Source organism: Oncorhynchus gorbuscha, linkage group LG22, assembly GCF_021184085.1.
Source record: "Oncorhynchus gorbuscha isolate QuinsamMale2020 ecotype Even-year linkage group LG22, OgorEven_v1.0, whole genome shotgun sequence".
In the NCBI taxonomy this organism is placed as follows: Eukaryota; Metazoa; Chordata; class Actinopteri; order Salmoniformes; family Salmonidae; genus Oncorhynchus; species Oncorhynchus gorbuscha.
The window spans coordinates 32,406,585-32,425,626 of record NC_060194.1 but is presented as its reverse complement, the minus strand read 5'-3'; the positions used below and the strand labels follow the sequence as shown (position 1 = coordinate 32,425,626).

Genomic DNA, 19,042 nt, shown 5'->3' with positions numbered 1-19,042 from the left:
GCTCTGAAGGGCGAGAGAGGTGTGTCCTTCCTTTAGTCTCCAACCTCTCACTCTCTTTCACACACACACCCTCCACAGCGGTGTTTTTCCTGGTGCTAACCTTCCCCCCTTTGTCCTGATCTTGCCAATATTCTGATTGTACCCACATTATCAGACAGGTGTAGAAGATTAAAAGACACATTGTGTTCTGATTGTGATCTTCCTGACCACCTTTAGAGGTAGTCAGGCACGCATTGTGTCTGCCAACTGGGTACAGACATCAGTTCAATGTCTAGATTTGATTTACATTTGGTTGAGTTGTCAACTAACGTGAAATCAACTAAAAATGTCACCATGTCATTGGATTTAGGTTAAAAATACGAAATGCCCTAAAGTCGATTACTTTTGCAAATCCAATCAGTTTTCCACGTTGATTCAACATCCTCACTCATGACATACCCCCTTCTAAGGCACTTATATTTTTTGTCTTGCCCATTTACCCTCTAAATGGCACACTATGTCTCAATTGTCTCAAGGATTAAAAATCCTTCTTTAGCTTGTCTCCTCCCTTTCATCTACAGTGATTGATGTGGATTTAAGAGACTTCAGTAAGGGATCATAGCTTTCACCAGGATTCACCTGGTCAGTCTATGTAAGGGAAAGAGCAAGAAAGGACACCTGTATAGTTGGGGACGGTTGCAGAGGTAACAGGAGTGAGTTCAGATTTTGATCCCCACAGGACACAGCAAGACCCGGAGCCCAGAAGATGGTATCCCGGAGAGGGTCTCATGGGGGATACAGTAAGACCCGGAGCCCAGAAGATGGTATCCCGGAGAGGGTCTCATGGGGGATACAGTAAGACCCGGAGCCCAGAAGATGGTATCCCGGAGAGGGTCTCATGGGGGATACAGTAAGACCCGGAGCCCAGAAGATGGTATCCCGGAGAGGGTCTCTTGGGGGAGACCTTTTCTTTTGAACTATTATTTTAATAAACACCTTTGAAACTGCGCTAATCATACCCTGTGTCTGATCTGTGCAAATGTTTTGACACAACCCCCTGGTCTGCCACTATATATATATATATACTACTGTTTAAAAGTTTGGGGTTACTTAGAAATGTCCTTGTTTTTAAAGAAAAGCACATTTTTTGTCAATTAAAATAACATTAAATTGATCAGAGTACAGTGTAGACGTTGTAAATGACTATTGTAGTTGGAAACGGCTGCTTTTGAATGGAATATCTATCTATAGCCGTACAGAACAGGGCTCCGGGCAGCCGAGCGGAAATGGAGGAAAACTCGCCTCCCTGCGGACCTGGCATCCTTTCACTCCCTCCTCTCTACATTTTCCTCCTCTGTCTCTGCTGCTAAAGCCACTTTCTACCACTCTAAATTCCAAGCATCTGCCTCTAATCCTAGGAAGCTCTTTGCCACCTTCTCCTCCCTCCTGAATCCTCCCCCCCTCCCCCCTCTCTGCAGATGACTTCGTCAACCATTTTCAAAAGAAGGTCGACGACATCCGATCCTCGTTTGCTAAGTCAAACGACACCGCTGGTTCTGCTCACACCGCCCTACCCTGTGCTCTGACCTCTTTCTCCCCTCTCTCTCCAGATGAAATCTCGCGTCTTGTGACGGCCGGCCGCCCAACAACCTGCCCGCTTGACCCTATCCCATCCTCTCTTCTCCAGACCATTTCCGGAGACCTTCTCCCTTACCTCACCTCGCTCATCAACTCATCCCTGACCGCTGGCTACGTCCCTTCCGTCTTCAACAGAGCGAGAGTTGCACCCCTTCTGAAAAAACCTACACTCGATCCCTCCGATGTCAACAACTACAGACCAGTATCCCTTCTTTCTTTTCTCTCCAAAACTCTTGAACGTGCCGTCCTTGGCCAGCTCTCCCGCTATCTCTCTCAGAATGACCTTCTTGATCCAAATCAGTCAGGTTTCAAGACTAGTCATTCAACTGAGACTGCTCTTCTCTGTATCACGGAGGCGCTCCGCACTGCTAAAGCTAACTCTCTCTCCTCTGCTCTCATCCTTCTAGACCTATCGGCTGCCTTCGATACTGTGAACCATCAGATCCTCCTCTCCACCCTCTCCGAGTTGGGCATCTCCGGCGCGGCCCACGCTTGGATTGCGTCCTACCTGACAGGTCGCTCCTACCAGGTGGCGTGGCGAGAATCTGTCTCCTCACCACGCGCTCTCACCACTGGTGTCCCCCAGGGCTCTGTTCTAGGCCCTCTCCTATTCTCGCTATACACCAAGTCACTTGGCTCTGTCATAACCTCACATGGTCTCTCCTATCATTGCTATGCAGACGACACACAATTAATCTTATCCTTTCCCCCTTCTGATGACCAGGTGGCGAATCGCATCTCTGCATGTCTGGCAGACATATCAGTGTGGATGACGGATCACCACCTCAAGCTGAACCTCGGCAAGACGGAGCTGCTCTTCCTCCCGGGGAAGGACTGCCCGTTCCATGATCTCGCCATCACGGTTGACAACTCCATTGTGTCCTCCTCCCAGAGCGCTAAGAACCTTGGCGTGATCCTGGACAACACCCTGTCGTTCTCAACTAACATCAAGGCGCTGGCCCGTTCCTGTAGGTTCATGCTCTACAACATCCGCAGAGTACGACCCTGCCTCACACAGGAAGCGGCGCAGGTCCTAATCCAGGCACTTGTCATCTCCCGTCTGGATTACTGCAACTCGCTGTTGGCTGGGCTCCCTGCCTGTGCCATTAAACCCCTACAACTCATCCAGAACGCCGCAGCCCGTCTGGTGTTCAACCTTCCCAAGTTCTCTCACGTCACCCCGCTCCTCCGCTCTCTCCACTGGCTTCCAGTTGAAGCTCGCATCCGCTACAAGACCATGGTGCTTGCCTACGGAGCTGTGAGGGGAACGGCACCTCAGTACCTCCAGGCTCTGATCAGGCCCTACACCCAAACAAGGGCACTGCGTTCATCCACCTCTGGCCTGCTCGCCTCCCTACCACTGAGGAAGTACAGTTCCCGCTCAGCCCAGTCAAAACTGTTCGCTGCTCTGGCCCCCCAATGGTGGAACAAACTCCCTCACGACGCCAGGACTGCGGAGTCAATCACCACCTTCCGGAGACACCTGAAACCCCACCTCTTTAAGGAATACCTAGGATAGGATAAAGTAATCCTTCTCACCCCCCCTTAAAAGATTTAGATGCACTTTTGTAAAGTGGCTGTTCCACTGGATGTCATAAGGTGAATGCACCAATTTGTAAGTCGCTCTGGATAAGAGCGTCTGCTAAATGACTTAAATGTAAATGTAATGTACAGAGACCCATTATCAGCAATTATCACTCCTGTGTTCCAATGGCACGTTGTGTTAGCTAATCCAAGTTTATCATTATAAAAGGCTAATTGATCATTAGAAACCCCTTTTGCAATTATGTTAGCACAACTGAAAATTGTTGTCTGATTAAAGAAGCAATACAACTGGCCTTCTTTAGACTAGTTGTGTATCTGGAGCATCAGCATTTGTGTGTTTGATTACAGGCTCAAAATGGCCAGAAACAAAGAACCTTCCTCTGAAACTCATCAGTTTATTCTTGTTCTGAGAAATGAAGGCTATTCCATACGAGAAATTGCCAAGAACTGAAGATCTCGTACCACGCTATGGCCTACTCCCTTTTTAGAACAGAGCTTACAGGCTCTAACCAGAATAGAAAGAGGAGTGGGAGGCCTCGGTGCAGAACTGAGCAAGAGGACAAGTACATTATAGTGTCTAGTTTGGGAAACAGATTCCTCACAAGTCCTCAACTGGCAGCTTCATTAAATAGTATCCGCAAAACACCAGTCTCAACGTCAACAGAAGAGGCGACTCCGGGATGCTGTCCTTCTAGGCAGAGTTACAAAGAAAAAACCATACAGTGCCTTGCGAAAGTATTCGGCCCCCTTGAACTTTGCGACCTTTTGCCACATTTCAGGCTTCAAACAAAGATATAAAACTGTATTTTTTGTGAAGAATCAACAACAAGTGGGACACAATCATGAAGTGGAACGACATTTATTGGATATTTCAAAACTTTTTTAACAAATCAAAAACTGAAAAATTGGGCGTGCAAAATTATTCAGCCCCCTTAAGTTAATACTTTGTAGCGCCACCTTTTGCTGCGATTACAGCTGTAAGTCGCTTGGGGTACCCCTCCTGTCTCAGCCTCCAGTATTTATGCTGCAGTAGTTTATGTGTCAGGGGGCTAGGGTCAGTTTGTTTATCTGGAGTACTTCTCCTGTCCTATTCAGGTGTCCTGTGTGAATCTAAGTGTGCGTTCTCTAATTCTCTCCTTCTCTCTTTCTTTCTCTCTCTCGGAGGACCTGAGCCCTAGGACCATGCCCCAGGACTACCTGACATGATGACTCCTTGCTGTCCCCAGTCCACCTGGCCATGCTGCTGCTCCAGTTTCAACTGGCCTGGGCCCTAGGACCATGTCCCAGGACTACCTGACATGAGGACTCCTTGCTGTCCCCAGTCCACCTGGCCATGCTCCTGCTTCAGTTTCAACTGTTCTGCCTTACTATTATTCAACCATGCTGGTCATTTATGAACATTTGAACATCTTGGCCACGTTCTGTTATAATCTCCACCCGGCACAGCCAGAAGAGGACTGGCCACCCCACATATGCTCTCTCTAATTCTCTCTTTCTTTCTCTCTCTCGGAGGATCTGAGCCCTAGGACCGTGCCCCAGGACTACCTGACATGATGGCTCCTTGCTGTCCCCAGTCCACCTGACTGTGCTGCTGCTCCAGTTTCAACTGTTCTGCCTTATTATTATTTGACCATGCTGGTCATTTATGAACATTTGAACATCTTGGTCATGTTCTGTTATAATCTCTACCCGGCACAGCCAGAAGAGGACTGGCCACCCCATATAGCCCGGTTCCTCTCTAGGTTTCTTCCTAGGTTTTGGCCTTTCTAGGGAGTTTTTCCTAGCCACCGTGCTTTTACACCTGCATTGTTTGCTGTTTGGGGTTTTAGGCTGGGTTTCTGTACAGCACTTTGAGATATCAGCTGATGTACGAAGGGCTATATAAATAAATTTGATTTGATTTGGTATGTCTCTATCAGTTTTGCACATCGAGAGACTGAACTTTTTCCCATTCCTCCTTGCAAAACGGCTCGAGCTCAGTGAGGTTGGATGGAGAGCATTTGTGAACAGCAGTTTTCAGTTCTTTCCACAGATTCTCGATTGGATTCAGGTCTGGACATTGACTTGGCCATTCTAACACCTGGATATGTTTATTTTTGAACCAATCCATTGTATATTTTGCTTTATGTTTTGTATCATTGTCTTGTTGGAAGACAAATCTCCATCCAAGGTCTTTTGCAGACTCCATCAGGTTTTCTTGCAGAATGGTCCTGTATTTGGCTCCATCCATCTTCCCATCAATTTTAACCATCTTCCCTGTCCCTGCTGAAGAAAAGCAGGCCCAAACCATGATGCTGCCACCACCATGTTTGACAGTGGGGGTGGTGTGTTCAGAGTGATGAGCTGTGTTGCTTTACGCCAAACATAACGTTTTGCATTGTTGCCAAAAAGTTCAATTTTGGTTTCATCTGACCAGAGCACCTTCTTCCACATGTTTGGTGTGTCTCCCAGGTGGCTTGTGGCAAACTTTAAACGACACTTTTTATGGATATCTTTAAGAAATGGCTTTCTTCTTGCCACTCTTCCATAAAGGCCATATTTTTGCAATATACGACTGATTGTTGTCCTATGGACAGAGTCTCCCACCTCAGCTGTAGATCTCTGCAGTTCATCCAGAGTGATCATGGGCCTTTTGGCTGCATCTCTGATCAGTCTTCTCCTTGTATGAGCTGAAAGTTTAGAGGGACGGCCAGGTCTTGGTAGATTTGCAGTGGTCTGATACTCCTTCCATTTCAATATTATCGCTTGCACAGTGCTCCTTGGGATGTTTAAAGCTTGGGAAATATTTTTGTATCCAAATCCGGCTTTAAACTTCTTCATGATGCTCTCTGCGCTTTAACGGACCTCTGAGACCATCACAGTGCAGGTGCATTTATACGGAGACTTGATTACACACAGGTGGATTGTATTTATCATTATTAGTCATTTAGGTCAACATTGGATCATTCAGAGATCCTCACTGAACTTCTGGAGAGAGTTTGCTGCACTGAAAGTAAAGGGGCTGAATAATTTTGCACGCCCAATTTTTCAGTTTTTGATTTGTTAAAAAAGTTTTGAAATATCCAATAAATGTCGTTCCACTTCATGATTGTGTCCCACTTGTTGTTGATTCTTCACAAAAAATACAGTTTTATATCTTTGTTTGAAGCCTGAAATGTGGCAAAAGGTCGCAAAGTTCAAGGGGGGCGAATACTTTCGCAAGGCACTGTATATATATATATATATATATTCCGGCATTGTGTATAAAAAATGTTTTATAAAAAAAGGGATTATGTGTGTATTGTTTTGCTAGATATTACTGCAAATCTGTGTACAAGACCAATAAACTTTGATTTGCACACACTCACTCACGGAGCTCTGACACTCACGCAGGAATGTTGATTATATCCTGGGTTTGGGGCACGAGGTAAGAACAGGATGCAGTGAGGGTAAGGTAAGAAGTGAGTGAAAATTGATACTCCCTTGTCCAGGCGTATAGAAGCATTGTCCTTAGCATCACACACATGTGATATCTTTCTTCAGTTCCTGTCTAACACATACACCCAGCCACCAAAACATCCATCCGGTTCTTATCTTTCTCTGGTTTTAGTTCAGTCCTTCCATCTCTGTCGTTATCACCTGTATGCCTATTTCCTCTGTGAGTTGAAATATTAAAATATTACCATAAATGCTTCCCACTGGTGTTTGGAGATAACGTTCCTTCAGATAATGTAGTAATATGTTGTAAACTGAGGCATTTACACCATCATCTCCAATACTGTGGAAAGACTGTTCCACCTTTCTACCACATGGTGGCAATATATCCACAATGTTATTATCCTCCTTCCTCTGTCAATTAATTTGACATTCAACCGTTGACATCCAACAGCAACTGAAAACCAGCCTGAGGATTTGACCCACATTAGCATCCTTTTCATTTGTAACACTCATATGCCTCCCAAATAAAACCCTACTGGTTATATAAACTCCAAAAAACTATTTTTATCTCTTGCCAAGACCTTATGAAGGTGAGATAATTCTACAATCCTATAGAATAAATCCCAATCCCCCACAATATAAACTATATTTTACCCTAAATAATGAGCAGTCTTTAGTCAATCTTGATTGTGCATAAACATTCACCAAATATAATCATCTTCATTTGGATAGAAGATACCCACATCTCCAAGAGTATGAAAGAAAACAGCATCCAGCTCCAGTATATCATGATGATTGTGAGAACTGAAGGAGGGGGTGAGCGAGGGGGCTAGGGAAAGAGGGGATTGAGGGAGGGTGGGAGAGAGCATGTTTATTTAAGTTTTTTGTCTCCCGTCTCAGACAGAGTACAGACTACAGAGGATAATGAGAAACAGATCTTGCAAGGGAGGGAGAGAGAGGGAGGGAGAGAGGGAGGGGGGGGGTGAGCCTGGGAGAGCAAGGGGAGTAACATGGGGGAGGGAAAAGAAAAAGGCTGAGATGGGTAATGGGAGTAGGAAAGGAGAATGACAAGACAGAGGGGGTAAATCATGTAAACACCACAGGAAACAGCCTGGCCTCCTTATGCTCTCTGAATGACAGCGAAGAATCATGGTCCTTTTTATGACAGAGAGCACAGGGACATACAGTGAGGCCACAGCAAGGAGGAACAGCCCACCAGCCAAACATCTGGCTCAAGAGGGTCACTTCATTACTTTTTTACACTCGAGTTGATACCTTTAAAAAGTCTGGTGTTTGAGGGAGGGAGCGAAAACAGAAAACTTCTGGAAATACAAGGATGTACTGTCAAACTGTCAGAGGAAATGTAGGCAATAATCTATAGGCTATAGCCTACTTAACATATTAGTTATGTTAAGAACTGGGAAAAAGTTTTTTTTTTAAACGTAAACTAAGCACAGTATGTGAAAAGAAACATCCCGGCTCATGGACACAGGCAGGGGGAAAAGGGGAGAGGGGAGGGTGAGAGGGTCTCATTGACTGACAAACGAAATGTCCAATTGAGATCGAGTAACGGTCCAAACTGGGCTGGGCAACTCACCCAAAGGCAATTAAGGGTAAAGGACGGCAAAATATTTGATACACTTTTTTTTCTGGTCGGATAGAAGAAAGGATGGCGACAGAGCATTAGAATTAAAGACAGCCTGTGATGGAATAGATAGATACCGGTCCTATGGCTAACGGACTTCAAAGAACTCAACGATATACTTATTTAAATCTGTCTTCTCCAAAACTTCGAATGAAAAGGACCAAGGAAATTATCATTATGAAATAACACAGCAGATCACACTATCTGTTCAACTGGGAGTTCTCGTCTTCCGTTTCGCAGACTTTTTTTCGCTTGCTGTGGGGATGGGGGCTGCGCCGGGTTCTGGTTGGGAGGAGGGGGAGTTCGAGTTCAAGTTGGTTTTTGAGGAGGACCCGACGCGCCAACTCCGGGGCCCATCCCCGCTGTGCAACGCGGACCAGGAGCACACTATCGTGGGGGAGAGGACAGAGAGCGCCCTGTCGCTCCTAGAGTCGAGCAATACTGGTTAGAACCCTTTCTTGAATAGTGTGTGTGACTGTTTGTGAATGTGGGAGAGATTGACCGAGAGAGAGATTGACAGATAAGGAAAGGAAGATTGAAGGCCGTTCAATGGTCCCCAATGTAGGCAACTCATCCACAACGTAGAGACATTCCTCTGTGTGTGGTGTATATAATGTGAATGATTTAGTTGACTTGTTCTGAGTACGTTTATCATTTATTTGTACAATTATTTGGCCCAATGTTCTCTCTCTCTCTACCCAGGTATAGATGACTTATGTGTCTGATCAGGGCTCTCCAAACCTGTTCTTTGAGAGCTACCCTCCTGTAGGTTTTCACTCCAACCCCTGATTTGGTTGATCAGCTTATTATTAGAATCAGACACGCTAGATTGGGGTTGGATTGAAAAACTACAGGACAGTAGTTCTCCAGGAACAGGGTTGGAGAGCCCCGGTCTGGATGTACTGTATGTGTACACGTGCTTATCTGTGTCTGGGGGACGTGTGTTCATGTGCATGGAGTTCTTGTGTTCTGTAGCCTACTATGTGTGCTGTGTATTGCATGCGTGTGTGTGTGTGTGTGTGTGTGTGTGTGTGTGTGTGTGTGTGTGTGTGTGTGTGTGTGTGTGTGTGTGTGTGTGTGTGTGTGTGTGTGTGTGTGTGTGTGTGTGTGTGTGTGTGTGTGTGTGTGTGTGTGTGTGTGTGTGTGTGTGTGTAAGAGCAGAACTCAATGTGGTTTTAATCAGCTGTGCGTGTGAGTGGAGTTAACAGCTGCCATCTGGATGGAACCGCAATCTCTGTTTACTGAGCATGCACCACATACACACCTCCCTCCATTCTCCTCTCCTCTCCTCTCTCCGCTCCTCTCCTCTCCTCTCCATCTACTATCCCTCTACTCTCTTTCCGTTCTCCCTCTCCTCTCCCTCCGTTCTGCCTCTCCTCTCCCTCCGTTCTCCCTCTACTCTCCCTCCGTTCTCCCTCTCCCTCTCCTCTCCTCTCCCTCTACTCCCTCTGCTCTCCATTTACTATCCCTCTCCTCTCCCTCCGTTCTGCCTCTCCTCTCCCTCAATTCTCCCTCTACTCTCCCTCCGTTCTCCCTCTCCTCTCCCTTCGTTCTGCCTCCCCTCTCCCTCCATTCTCCCTCTACTCTCCCTCCGTTCTCCCTCTCCTCTCCCTCCGTTCTCCCTCTTCTCTCCCCCTCACTCCTTTCCCCTTTCAGCTTTTGATACACACCCCTCTCACCCACTAAAGCATTTATTTCCTGCCCACACTGGCATACAACACGTATACCACACCCCAACCTAGGGATGTTACCACAGTGTATATTGTACCTTATAACTGATGCACTAGGCTGACCAATGATCCATACTGGAAAGTGATGCACACAGTGCTCTACAGTGAACCTAATTCTCCCGTACTGTCTATTGCACCACAGCAGGGAAATGTTTGATGTAAAAACACAAATATGGAACATTTACTTACCTATTTTATAAACAACCTTAAGCCCCCTCTACATTATTTTTGAAGCAATAGAGTTAGGGTATGTTTTTTATAGTTGTAGTGGACATAACTGGTTACTCTGAAACTTTAATGTATTCTAGATCTGTACCATCTCTTTACGGTGAACTCAGTAGGCTAAAGCTTACCATGTCAACCTGTAACTGGGAGACTACTAACAACCCTCTCCAACATTTTTGTTTGGTCACAGAGAGCCACCTGGATACCACTCACGTAGGCCAGCCAATCGGCATCCCTACCCCAACGTATTCTTCAGCCAGTCAAAGGGCTGGGATGCATTCACCGCCCCCCAGGCGTGCCTTGGTGAGGGAGTTCAGTGGGACCTATGAGAGCCTTCCAGCAAGATCTGTACAGGTGAGCAAATCGGAGATGTCCAGTTACTCTCCTGGTCAGTGAGAGTGGGACAGTGACTCATAAATGTATGTCATAAATGATGCTAAAAGCCATACAGTTCCCTACAGTATGTTTGCCTGACGACTCCAACAATTCTTCCGCTGCTCTATGTTCGCAACATACTTCAGTCTGAGACTGTCATCATTGAAGTCATTTGTGGTGAAAATGAAGGGTGTTGTACAAAAGAAAGTCATCAGCGATTGGATCATCAGTAACCAATCAGAGTATAAAAGCCAATTACGAATGTCTATTTATTTTAGTGATATTTTATTTTAATGATTTTGTGATATTCAATTACGATCTTGTATTATCGCTGCAACTCCAAAACGGGCTCGGGAGAGTCGAAGGTTGAGTCATGCGTCCTCTGAAACATGACCTGCCAATACGCGCTTCTTAACACCTGCCCTCTCAACCCAGAAGCCAGCTGCACCAATGTGTCAGAGGAAACACCGTTCACCTGACGACCGAATTCAGCCTGCAGGTGCCCGGCCCTCCACAAGGAGTCGCTAGAGTGCGATGAGCCAAGTAAAGCCCCCCCCGGCCAAATCCTCCCCTAACCTGGACGACGCTGGGCCAATTGTGCACCGCCCTATGGGACTCCTGGTCACGGCCGTTGTGACACAGCCTGGGATCGAACTTGGGTCTGTAGTGACGCAGTGCCATTGAACGCTGCGCCCCTGACAAATTTCCTAAATGCCACTTTACCCATGTGTGTTCTGGCTCTGGCCCAACCCATCGGTTTATGGGACCAATCAGCAATCAGAACGGTTAGAATGTGTTTGCATTCTAGAAATTTTGGGGGAGGTACTCAGATCCCCACTCATTGCGGAGAAGAAACTAACGGCCGTGGGGGTGGCGTAGCGTTTGACCGGAACCGGTTGGGTGGGCAGGCAAACACTATGGTCCCTGCATTTCTCTATTGTTAATGTTCTAACTTCCTCTCTCTCTCTCTCTCTCTCTCTCTCTCTCTCTCTCTCTCTCTCTCTCTCTCTCTCTCTCTCTCTCCCAGGTGTCAGAGTCCCATGTGTTGGAGTGCCCTAGCATCCAGATCACCACTATCTCCCCAGAGGATGTTACTGCCCCAGCAGGAAGTAACTTCTGGGACACAGGTGGTGGATGGGACAGGGAGCGCCTCTACCTTCCCCTAATGGACCCATTCTGCTACCGCGAAGGCAGCACCGGCGCTGGGTCCCTGAGCCCAAGCCCTGCCTCCAGCCCCTCCTCTCGCGGCTGGCTCAGTCCTGCGTCCAGCTGTGATTCTCTGCTGGTGGAGGAGGAGGAGCTCAATGAGGTCACCTCCCATTTCTGCCTGTCACCCTCCTCCCGGCCCACCTCACCGGGGGGTAAGAAGCGCAGGAACTCCCCTCTGGCCTCCCCCTGCACGTCCCGCAGGAGCAGCTACTCTGAGGACCACTCCTGTACCCTGGAGGGAGAAGACTCCACCTCTCAGTCACAAGCTCACAACAGCAGCTTTGAGCTGAGCATTCCACAGAAAACTAGGAAGACGTCACTGGAGCAGGTAAGGTGGCTGGCTGGTGGTTCTTAGAACTTAGGTTCCATAAAGGTTTGTCTTGATGCTCAACCAGAAATCCATTGTTTGTGTCCTCCAGGTCTCCCCCAGGGATGTGGAGCAGGACCAGTGTCCAGCCCATAGCTCCCACTGCCCACTGCCAGAGCCACTGCAGCAAATAAGAGAGGTTGCAACCATGGGCATGGACTACCTGTCTGTGCCCCCTGCTCTGGGCTGGGGGAGGACCAGAGCCAGCGCCCACAGCCCTATGTTCAGGTTACACACTATGTTTATACAGTATCCCTCAACACTGTGTTGACTTGCCATTATTATTGTTTGGATGGCCAGGATAGCCTACTCCGCCCACACATCTGACAGGTCCATTGTTCTTACAGATCCAATGCTCTACCGCCACTTGATTGGCCACTGCCAACTCAGTTTGACCAATATGAGTTGCGTATCGAGGTGCAGCCCCGCCCACACCACCGAGCCCACTACGAGACAGAGGGAAGCAGAGGAGCCGTCAAGGCATCACCAGGGGGACATCCGGTTGTTACGGTATAATAAATGGATTCAATTAAAGAAAGCTTGATTTGTTTATGGCGTCAATCCCAGACTAACATATACAGTATATATATCTAAACAACAGCTCTCTTTTCTGTCTCTCCCAGCTGACTGGGTACACAGAGAGACAGCCCCTTTCTTTGCAGGTGTTTGTGGGAACAGCTGATGACAGGTCCATTCGGCCTCATCCTTTCTATCAGATACACAGGTAGGTTACCATGCAACAATACACCAATCAAGCTATGATAGTATGTGCTACATCAGTGTTTTGATGTGTTTTTGTTTTTATTGTTAAGATGCTTCTTTTGATCCTCAGGGTAACAGGTAAGATGGTGGGTACTGCCAGTCAGGAGAGTGTACAGGCTGGCACCAAAATATTGGACATCCCCCTCAACCCAGAGACCAACATGACTGCCCTGTGAGTATCTACCAGAGAGATAAAGCTCATAGATATCAACGGCTTTGTATGGGGGTAACTGAGTAGGCAGAAAGAATAGCTTTCCTGTATGTGTGTAAATACTAGGATGCACTTTTACATGCTATTTTGCACTGTGTGAGTGTCTGTCTGTGTGCTGAGTATAACAGCCTATCTCTGTTTCAGCATTGACTGCGCTGGCATTCTGAAGCTGAGGAACTCGGACATCGAGCTGAGGAAAGGAGAGACAGATGTAGGGAGGAAAAACACGCGTGTGCGCCTAGTGTTCCGTACCCACCTCCCCCTTGGCCTTCCCGTGGCCCCGCCTGGACGGATGCTGGCCCTGCAGGTTACATCTGTGCCTATTGAGTGCTGTGAGTATGGCAGGTAGCCTAACGGTTAGAGCGTTAGGCCAGTAACTGAAGGGTTGCTGGTTTGAATACCTGAGTCAACAAGGTGAAAAATCAGTCGATGTCCCTTTGAGCAAGGCACCTAATCCTTATTTGTTCTAGGGGGGCAGTGGCTGACCCTGTAAAACAACACATTGTGACAATGCAAAACTTATTTTTTTCTCCCTGTCCAGTCTCTTACTTTGAGCTTGTATTTTGATAAGGTTTCTGAATATCCTAGTGAATCATCTGTATTCTGTCCTCTCTCTCTGTGTCTCTCTGTGTCTCGCTGTGTCTCGCTGAGTCTCTCTGTGTCTCGCTGTGTTTCTCTGTGTCTCTCTGTGTCTCTCTGTGTCTCGCTGTGTTTCTCTGTGTCTCTCTGTGTCTCGCTGTGTCTCGCTGTGTTTCTCTGTGTCTCTCTGTGTCTCGCTGTGTTTCTCTGTGTCTCTCTGTGTCTCGCTGTGTCTCGCTGTGTTTCTCTGTGTCTCTGTGTCTCCTCAGCCCAGCGCTCTGCTCAGGAGCTGCCAGTGGTGGAGTCAGTCAGTGTCATATCGTGCTCTGTGGAAGGAGGGGAGGAGCTACTGTTGGGTGGATCTAACTTCCTGCCCATGTCCAGAGTGCTTTTTATGGAAAGAGGGACAGGTAAAGGGTTCGGGATAGGGGAAGTTAGAAGTTAGGGAATATAGGATTTTTTATGAAAATTAATCTTAGGTTCCCACAAAGATAGGATAACATAACATTTGTGTGTGCGTGTTCTTCTTTTCTTCAATGTGCACCATCCATGAAATTAGGTATAATTAATATCCATATTTACCAGATGGAAAGCTACAGTGGGAAGAGGAGGCACATGTTGACCGTGACAACAGTAGTGAGGTAAATAGTATGTTTCTGGGTCTATTTGTGTTTCAGCGCACAAGTATTAAAACTGTAATGTACATTGTTCATATTGTCACCCCACAGTGCTTGCTGTGTGTGCAAATTCCAGCCTATGGTGACCTGTCTGTGAACCACCCAGTATCTGTGTGCCTTTATGTCTCCAACGGGAAGAGGAAAAGGAGCAGCACTCACTGTTTCAAGTACCTGCCGGGTGAGTCTCCCTTCACTTCATCCATCAGTCTCTCAGCTTAGACTGGAACTATCTTTGTTGTTTTTGGTTCATTTTGAACAATTTATCCTGATGGTATTTATCTACGAGGTTCGGGGCTTATTACCACTTATTTTCTCTCCCTCTCTCACTCTCACGCTCCCTCTCTCGCCCTCAGTCATGTTTAAAGAGGACGACCCTCTGCTCTCGCATCCCTCTGTCTTGCCCCTGGAGGAGGTGACACTCTGCTCCATGGGGGGGGGCAGCAGGGTGGACAGGGGTCTGCACCTGAGGAATGATCCCACGCCCAAGGAGAGAGGGCTAGCTTTGCACCTGCCCCCCTACCCTTCAGCCTACTCTCCCCCCTACCAAGGCCATGGCTACCAGGAGGAGTACTGCCACAAGCCTGAAGCTGTGGGTGACAGCAGAGGTTCTCTGTCAGAAAGACGCCCCAGCTTTGAGAACTTGGAGCTGGGCTTCACCGAGCTACTGCCTCCCCTGTACCCCAGAGTCTCCCAACCTCCCTCTCCCTCCCCATGGCTGGACTCCCCATACCTGTCCTCCTCCCCCTCTCCCTCCCACTCCTCCTCTCTGAGTCCCTTCCCCGCAGGCAGCCCCATCTCCTCCTCCTCTCTTCCCCCCATGACTACCTCACCCTACCCCCACTACCCCTACCCTCAGGAGGTCTGCCACTCGCCTCCTTCCAACTCCAGCCCGTATCAGGACTTCTACCCACCACCATACTCCCACAACGAGGTATGGGACCACCAGGGCAGGGGACCTCGGGAAAGGGAGGCTCAGGCTGGGTCTAAAATGCAGACGACCCCCCTGGAATTTGCCAGCTCATCATCTATTCACCACATTACATTAGAGGAAGGTGAGAAGTTTGCATGGACAGTACGACGTTCTAATTGGTATTGATCTCCATTGTTACAAGAATAACAATACATATAATATAACATGTTTGATGGATTGATATACAGCATAAATTAATGTCTAAACTTCTGACTGGCTGCTGTGTCTTTTTGACTACAGTGAATGAGTTCATAGGAGAAGACATCAGATCGTTCCAGTCGGGCTCACAGACGGACGGCCAACCAGGATGACAAGCTCAGTACTGGTCCTGTCTGGTTCAGTTGTTATAGTATGAAGCGCTTTATTGCTACCATATCACACCTTTTTCTATGCACTTGGTTTATGATGTATTGCTCAAATATGACAATACTGAATGGGGATTAAATGGCAAGGGCACAGTTGTAAGTATGATTACAGATACATTTTACCGTTTATATAAGGGAGACTAATGTTTTAACCCGTTTTCAATATAAATTATACAAGTAAATGTGTGTTATTGGTCTGTTTGTGAATATGGTTTTGTGTGTGCTTGAATAGCCGATCTCTCTCCTCCTGAGGGTAACATCTATTATCACTGAAGAGAAGTAAGTTTCATTAGGCCCATGTATGCATACAGCCTAAAGCTAGGCTAGAGTGGCTGAGTGAATGCAGTCTGGACTCTATGGAGGCTCATTGTGTCAGAGACGCTGTAGAATGACAGATCTCCTGCCCTGTGATCCAGGTACACTCTTATCCTAGAGGACTCGGGGTCAGATAGTTTAGTCTCTATGTTGTTATGTAGGAAACTACAGGCTTATTTGACGCAGAGTAAATTCCAGGACTTCTCATTATGAGGCCAAACTGGGCTTCTGGACCAAAGCCCGTCCTCCTGTTGTCCTTGTATAAGACTGGTATGTAAGGGCCTCTTCCCGCTCCACTCTACCTCCCAGTAACAGCAGCCTCTCTACACAGCATCTGGATACTGTGAAACCTCTCTGTGTGGTTGAGGCATGGTTTGGGCTCCTTCATTGTCACTCCCTGGTCTCTTTCAGTCAGGTGGAGATTCTGTGTTTGGATCCAATGCGAGCTGACAGAAATCTATGGAGAGAGGAGAGGGAGGAAACAGAACAGGGGTACTTACGACATGTGATTAGTGTAGAATAGACCTTACATTTTATGTAATAACATACATTTATACTTTCATTTTAGCTGTTTTTTTAGCAACAGTGTCTCCTGGTGACAGCGAAGAAAGACATGGATGCACAATTGAATGAAATAGATAATTGATTAGGGGCTCTGGGGTGTACATAAGAGGGGCTCTGGGGTGTACTCTGAGAGGGGCTCTGGGGTGTACATAATCTCCATTGTATTGACTGCAGATGGGGAAAGTTTTCAATTAATAACAACAAAGGGCTCAATCTGATTGGGTGGACCTGGCAGGGCCTGGCTCCCCAGGGGGCGGGCCTGTGTCAACCCATTGGTCTGGAGTTTCAGGAGGGGCATATAGAGACGGCCATATTTACAGAGGGAACAGTGAGAGGATATAAAATTATATAAATTAGGAATCCATCAACATTTTTTTATTTATTATTATTTTATTTATTTCACCTTTATTTAACCAGGTAGGCTAGTTGAGAACAAGTTCTCATTTGCAACTGCGACCTGGCCAAGATAAAGCATAGCAGTGTGAACAGACAACACAGAGTTACACATGGAGTAAACAATTAACAAGTCAATAACACAGTAGAAAAAAGGGGTCTATATACAATGTGTGCAAAAGGCATGAGGAGGTAGGGGAATAATTACAATATTGCAGATTAACACTGGAGTGATAAATGATCAGATGATCATGTACAGGTAGAGATATTGGTGTGCAAAAGAGCAGAAAAGTAAATAAATAAAAACTGTGGGGATGAGGTAGGTGAAAATGGGTGGGCTATTTACCAATAGATTATGTACAGCTGCAGCGATCGGTTAGCTGCTCAGATAGCTGAAGTTTGAAGTTGGTGAGGGAGATAAAAGTCTCCAACTTCAGCGATTTTTGCAATTCGTTCCAGTCACAGGCAGCAGAGTACTGGAACGAAAGGCGGCCGAATGAGGTGTTGACTTTAGGGATGATCAGTGAGATACACCTGCTGGAGCGCGTGCTACGGATGGGTGTTGCCATCGTGACCAGTGAACTGAGATAAGGCGGAGCTTTACCTAGCATGGCCTTGTAGATGACCTGGAGCCAGTGGGTCTGGCGACGAATATGTAACGAGGGCCAGCCGACTAGAGCATACAAGTCGCAGTGGTGGGTAGTATAAGGTGCTTTAGTGACAAAACGGATGGCACTGTGATAAACTGCATCCAGTTTGCTGAGTAGAGTGTTGGAAGCGATTTTGTAGATGACATCGCCGAAGTCGAGGATCGGTAGGATAGTCAGTTTTACTAGGGTAAGCTTGGCAGCGTGAGTGAAGGAGGCTTTGTTGCGGAATAGAAAGCCGATTCTTGATTTGATTTTCGATTGGAGATGTTTGATATGGGTCTGGAAGGAGAGTTTGCAGTCTAGCCAGACACCTAGGTACTTATAGGTGTCCACATATTCAAGGTCGGAACCATCCAGTGTGGTGATGCTAGTCGGGCATACGGGTGCAGGCAGCGATCGGTTGAAAAGCATGCATTTGGTTTTACTAGCATTTAAGAGCAGTTGGAGGCCACGGAAGGAGTGTTGTATGGCATTGAAGCTCGTTTGGAGGTTAGATAGCACAGTGTCCAATGACGGGCCGAAAGTATATAGAATGGTGTCGTCTACGTAGAGGTGGATCAGGGAATCGCCCGCAGCAAGACCGACATCATTGATATATACAGAGAAAAGAGTCGGCCCGAGAATTGGACCCTGTGGCACCCCCATAGAGACTGCCAGAGGACCGGACAGCATGCCCTTCGATTTGACACACTGAACTCTGTCTGCAAAGTAATTGGTGAACCAGGCAAGGCAGTCATCCGAAAAACAGAGGCTACTGAGTCTGCCAATAAGAATCTGGTGATTGACAGAGTCGAAAGCCTTGGCAAGGTCGATGAAGACGGCTGCACAGTACTGTCTTTTATCGATGGCGGTTATGATTGTTATGCAGGTGAAGGAGGACCCAAACGCGACTTAACAGAAACAGAGTTTATTAATGCTCAAAACCGAATAACTGAAATCCTCTAGATAGTAGAGGGGAAAACAACTGGAGAAGCGGCCACAGACTGCAGGTCGCTTCGGGTAGGCGCAGGCCGTAGTCAACTGAGACACCTGCTCACACGCAGCGTCTGAAGAAGGCACAAAACACGACAGGACAGGGTGATACACAATCACGGCAAAAAACACGACAGGACAGGGCGAAACGCAATTACAGCATGGAATACAAAACAAGGAACCGATGGAACAGGAACGGATCACAAAGGAATAAATAGGGAGTCTAATCAGGGAAAGGATCGGGAACAGGTGTGGGAAGACTAAATGATGATTAGGGGAATAGGAACAGCTGGGAGCAGGAACGGAACGACAGAGAGAAGAGAGAGCGAGAGAGTGAAAGGGGAGGGGGAGAGAGAGGGATAGAACCAAACAAGACCAGCAGAGGGAAACGAATAGCATGGGGAGCACAGGGACAAGACATGACAATAAATGACAAACATGACAGTACCCCCCA

At 47.1% G+C, this 19,042-nt stretch overlaps 1 protein-coding gene across 1 annotated transcript; it reads left to right on the top strand.

The window, feature by feature from the left end:
* The first annotated feature begins 8,137 nt into the window (after positions 1-8,137).
* On the top strand, positions 8,138-15,931 carry nfatc4 (nuclear factor of activated T cells 4). Its single transcript, XM_046321635.1, has 13 exons — positions 8,138-8,668; positions 10,370-10,533; positions 11,582-12,091; positions 12,183-12,358; positions 12,478-12,640; positions 12,754-12,854; positions 12,963-13,064; positions 13,248-13,435; positions 13,952-14,092; positions 14,268-14,323; positions 14,411-14,537; positions 14,713-15,411; positions 15,570-15,931. The coding sequence occupies exons 1-13, from the start codon at positions 8,488-8,490 to the stop codon at positions 15,638-15,640; spliced, it is 2,679 nt and encodes an 892-aa protein (XP_046177591.1). The 5' UTR covers positions 8,138-8,487; the 3' UTR covers positions 15,641-15,931.
* The last annotated feature ends 3,111 nt before the right edge of the window (positions 15,932-19,042 follow it).

Bases quoted from the DNA above. Each gene is read 5' to 3' on its own strand.
- nfatc4 (XM_046321635.1), top strand. From the start codon at position 8,488: ATGGGGGCTGCGCCGGGTTCTGGTTGGGAGGAGGGGGAGTTCGAGTTC. The intron at 12,641-12,753 runs GTATAATAAATG...TGTCTCTCCCAG, and splicing joins GGGGACATCCGGTTGTTACG to CTGACTGGGTACACAGAGAG. The intron at 13,436-13,951 runs GTGAGTATGGCA...GTGTCTCCTCAG, and splicing joins ATCTGTGCCTATTGAGTGCT to CCCAGCGCTCTGCTCAGGAG.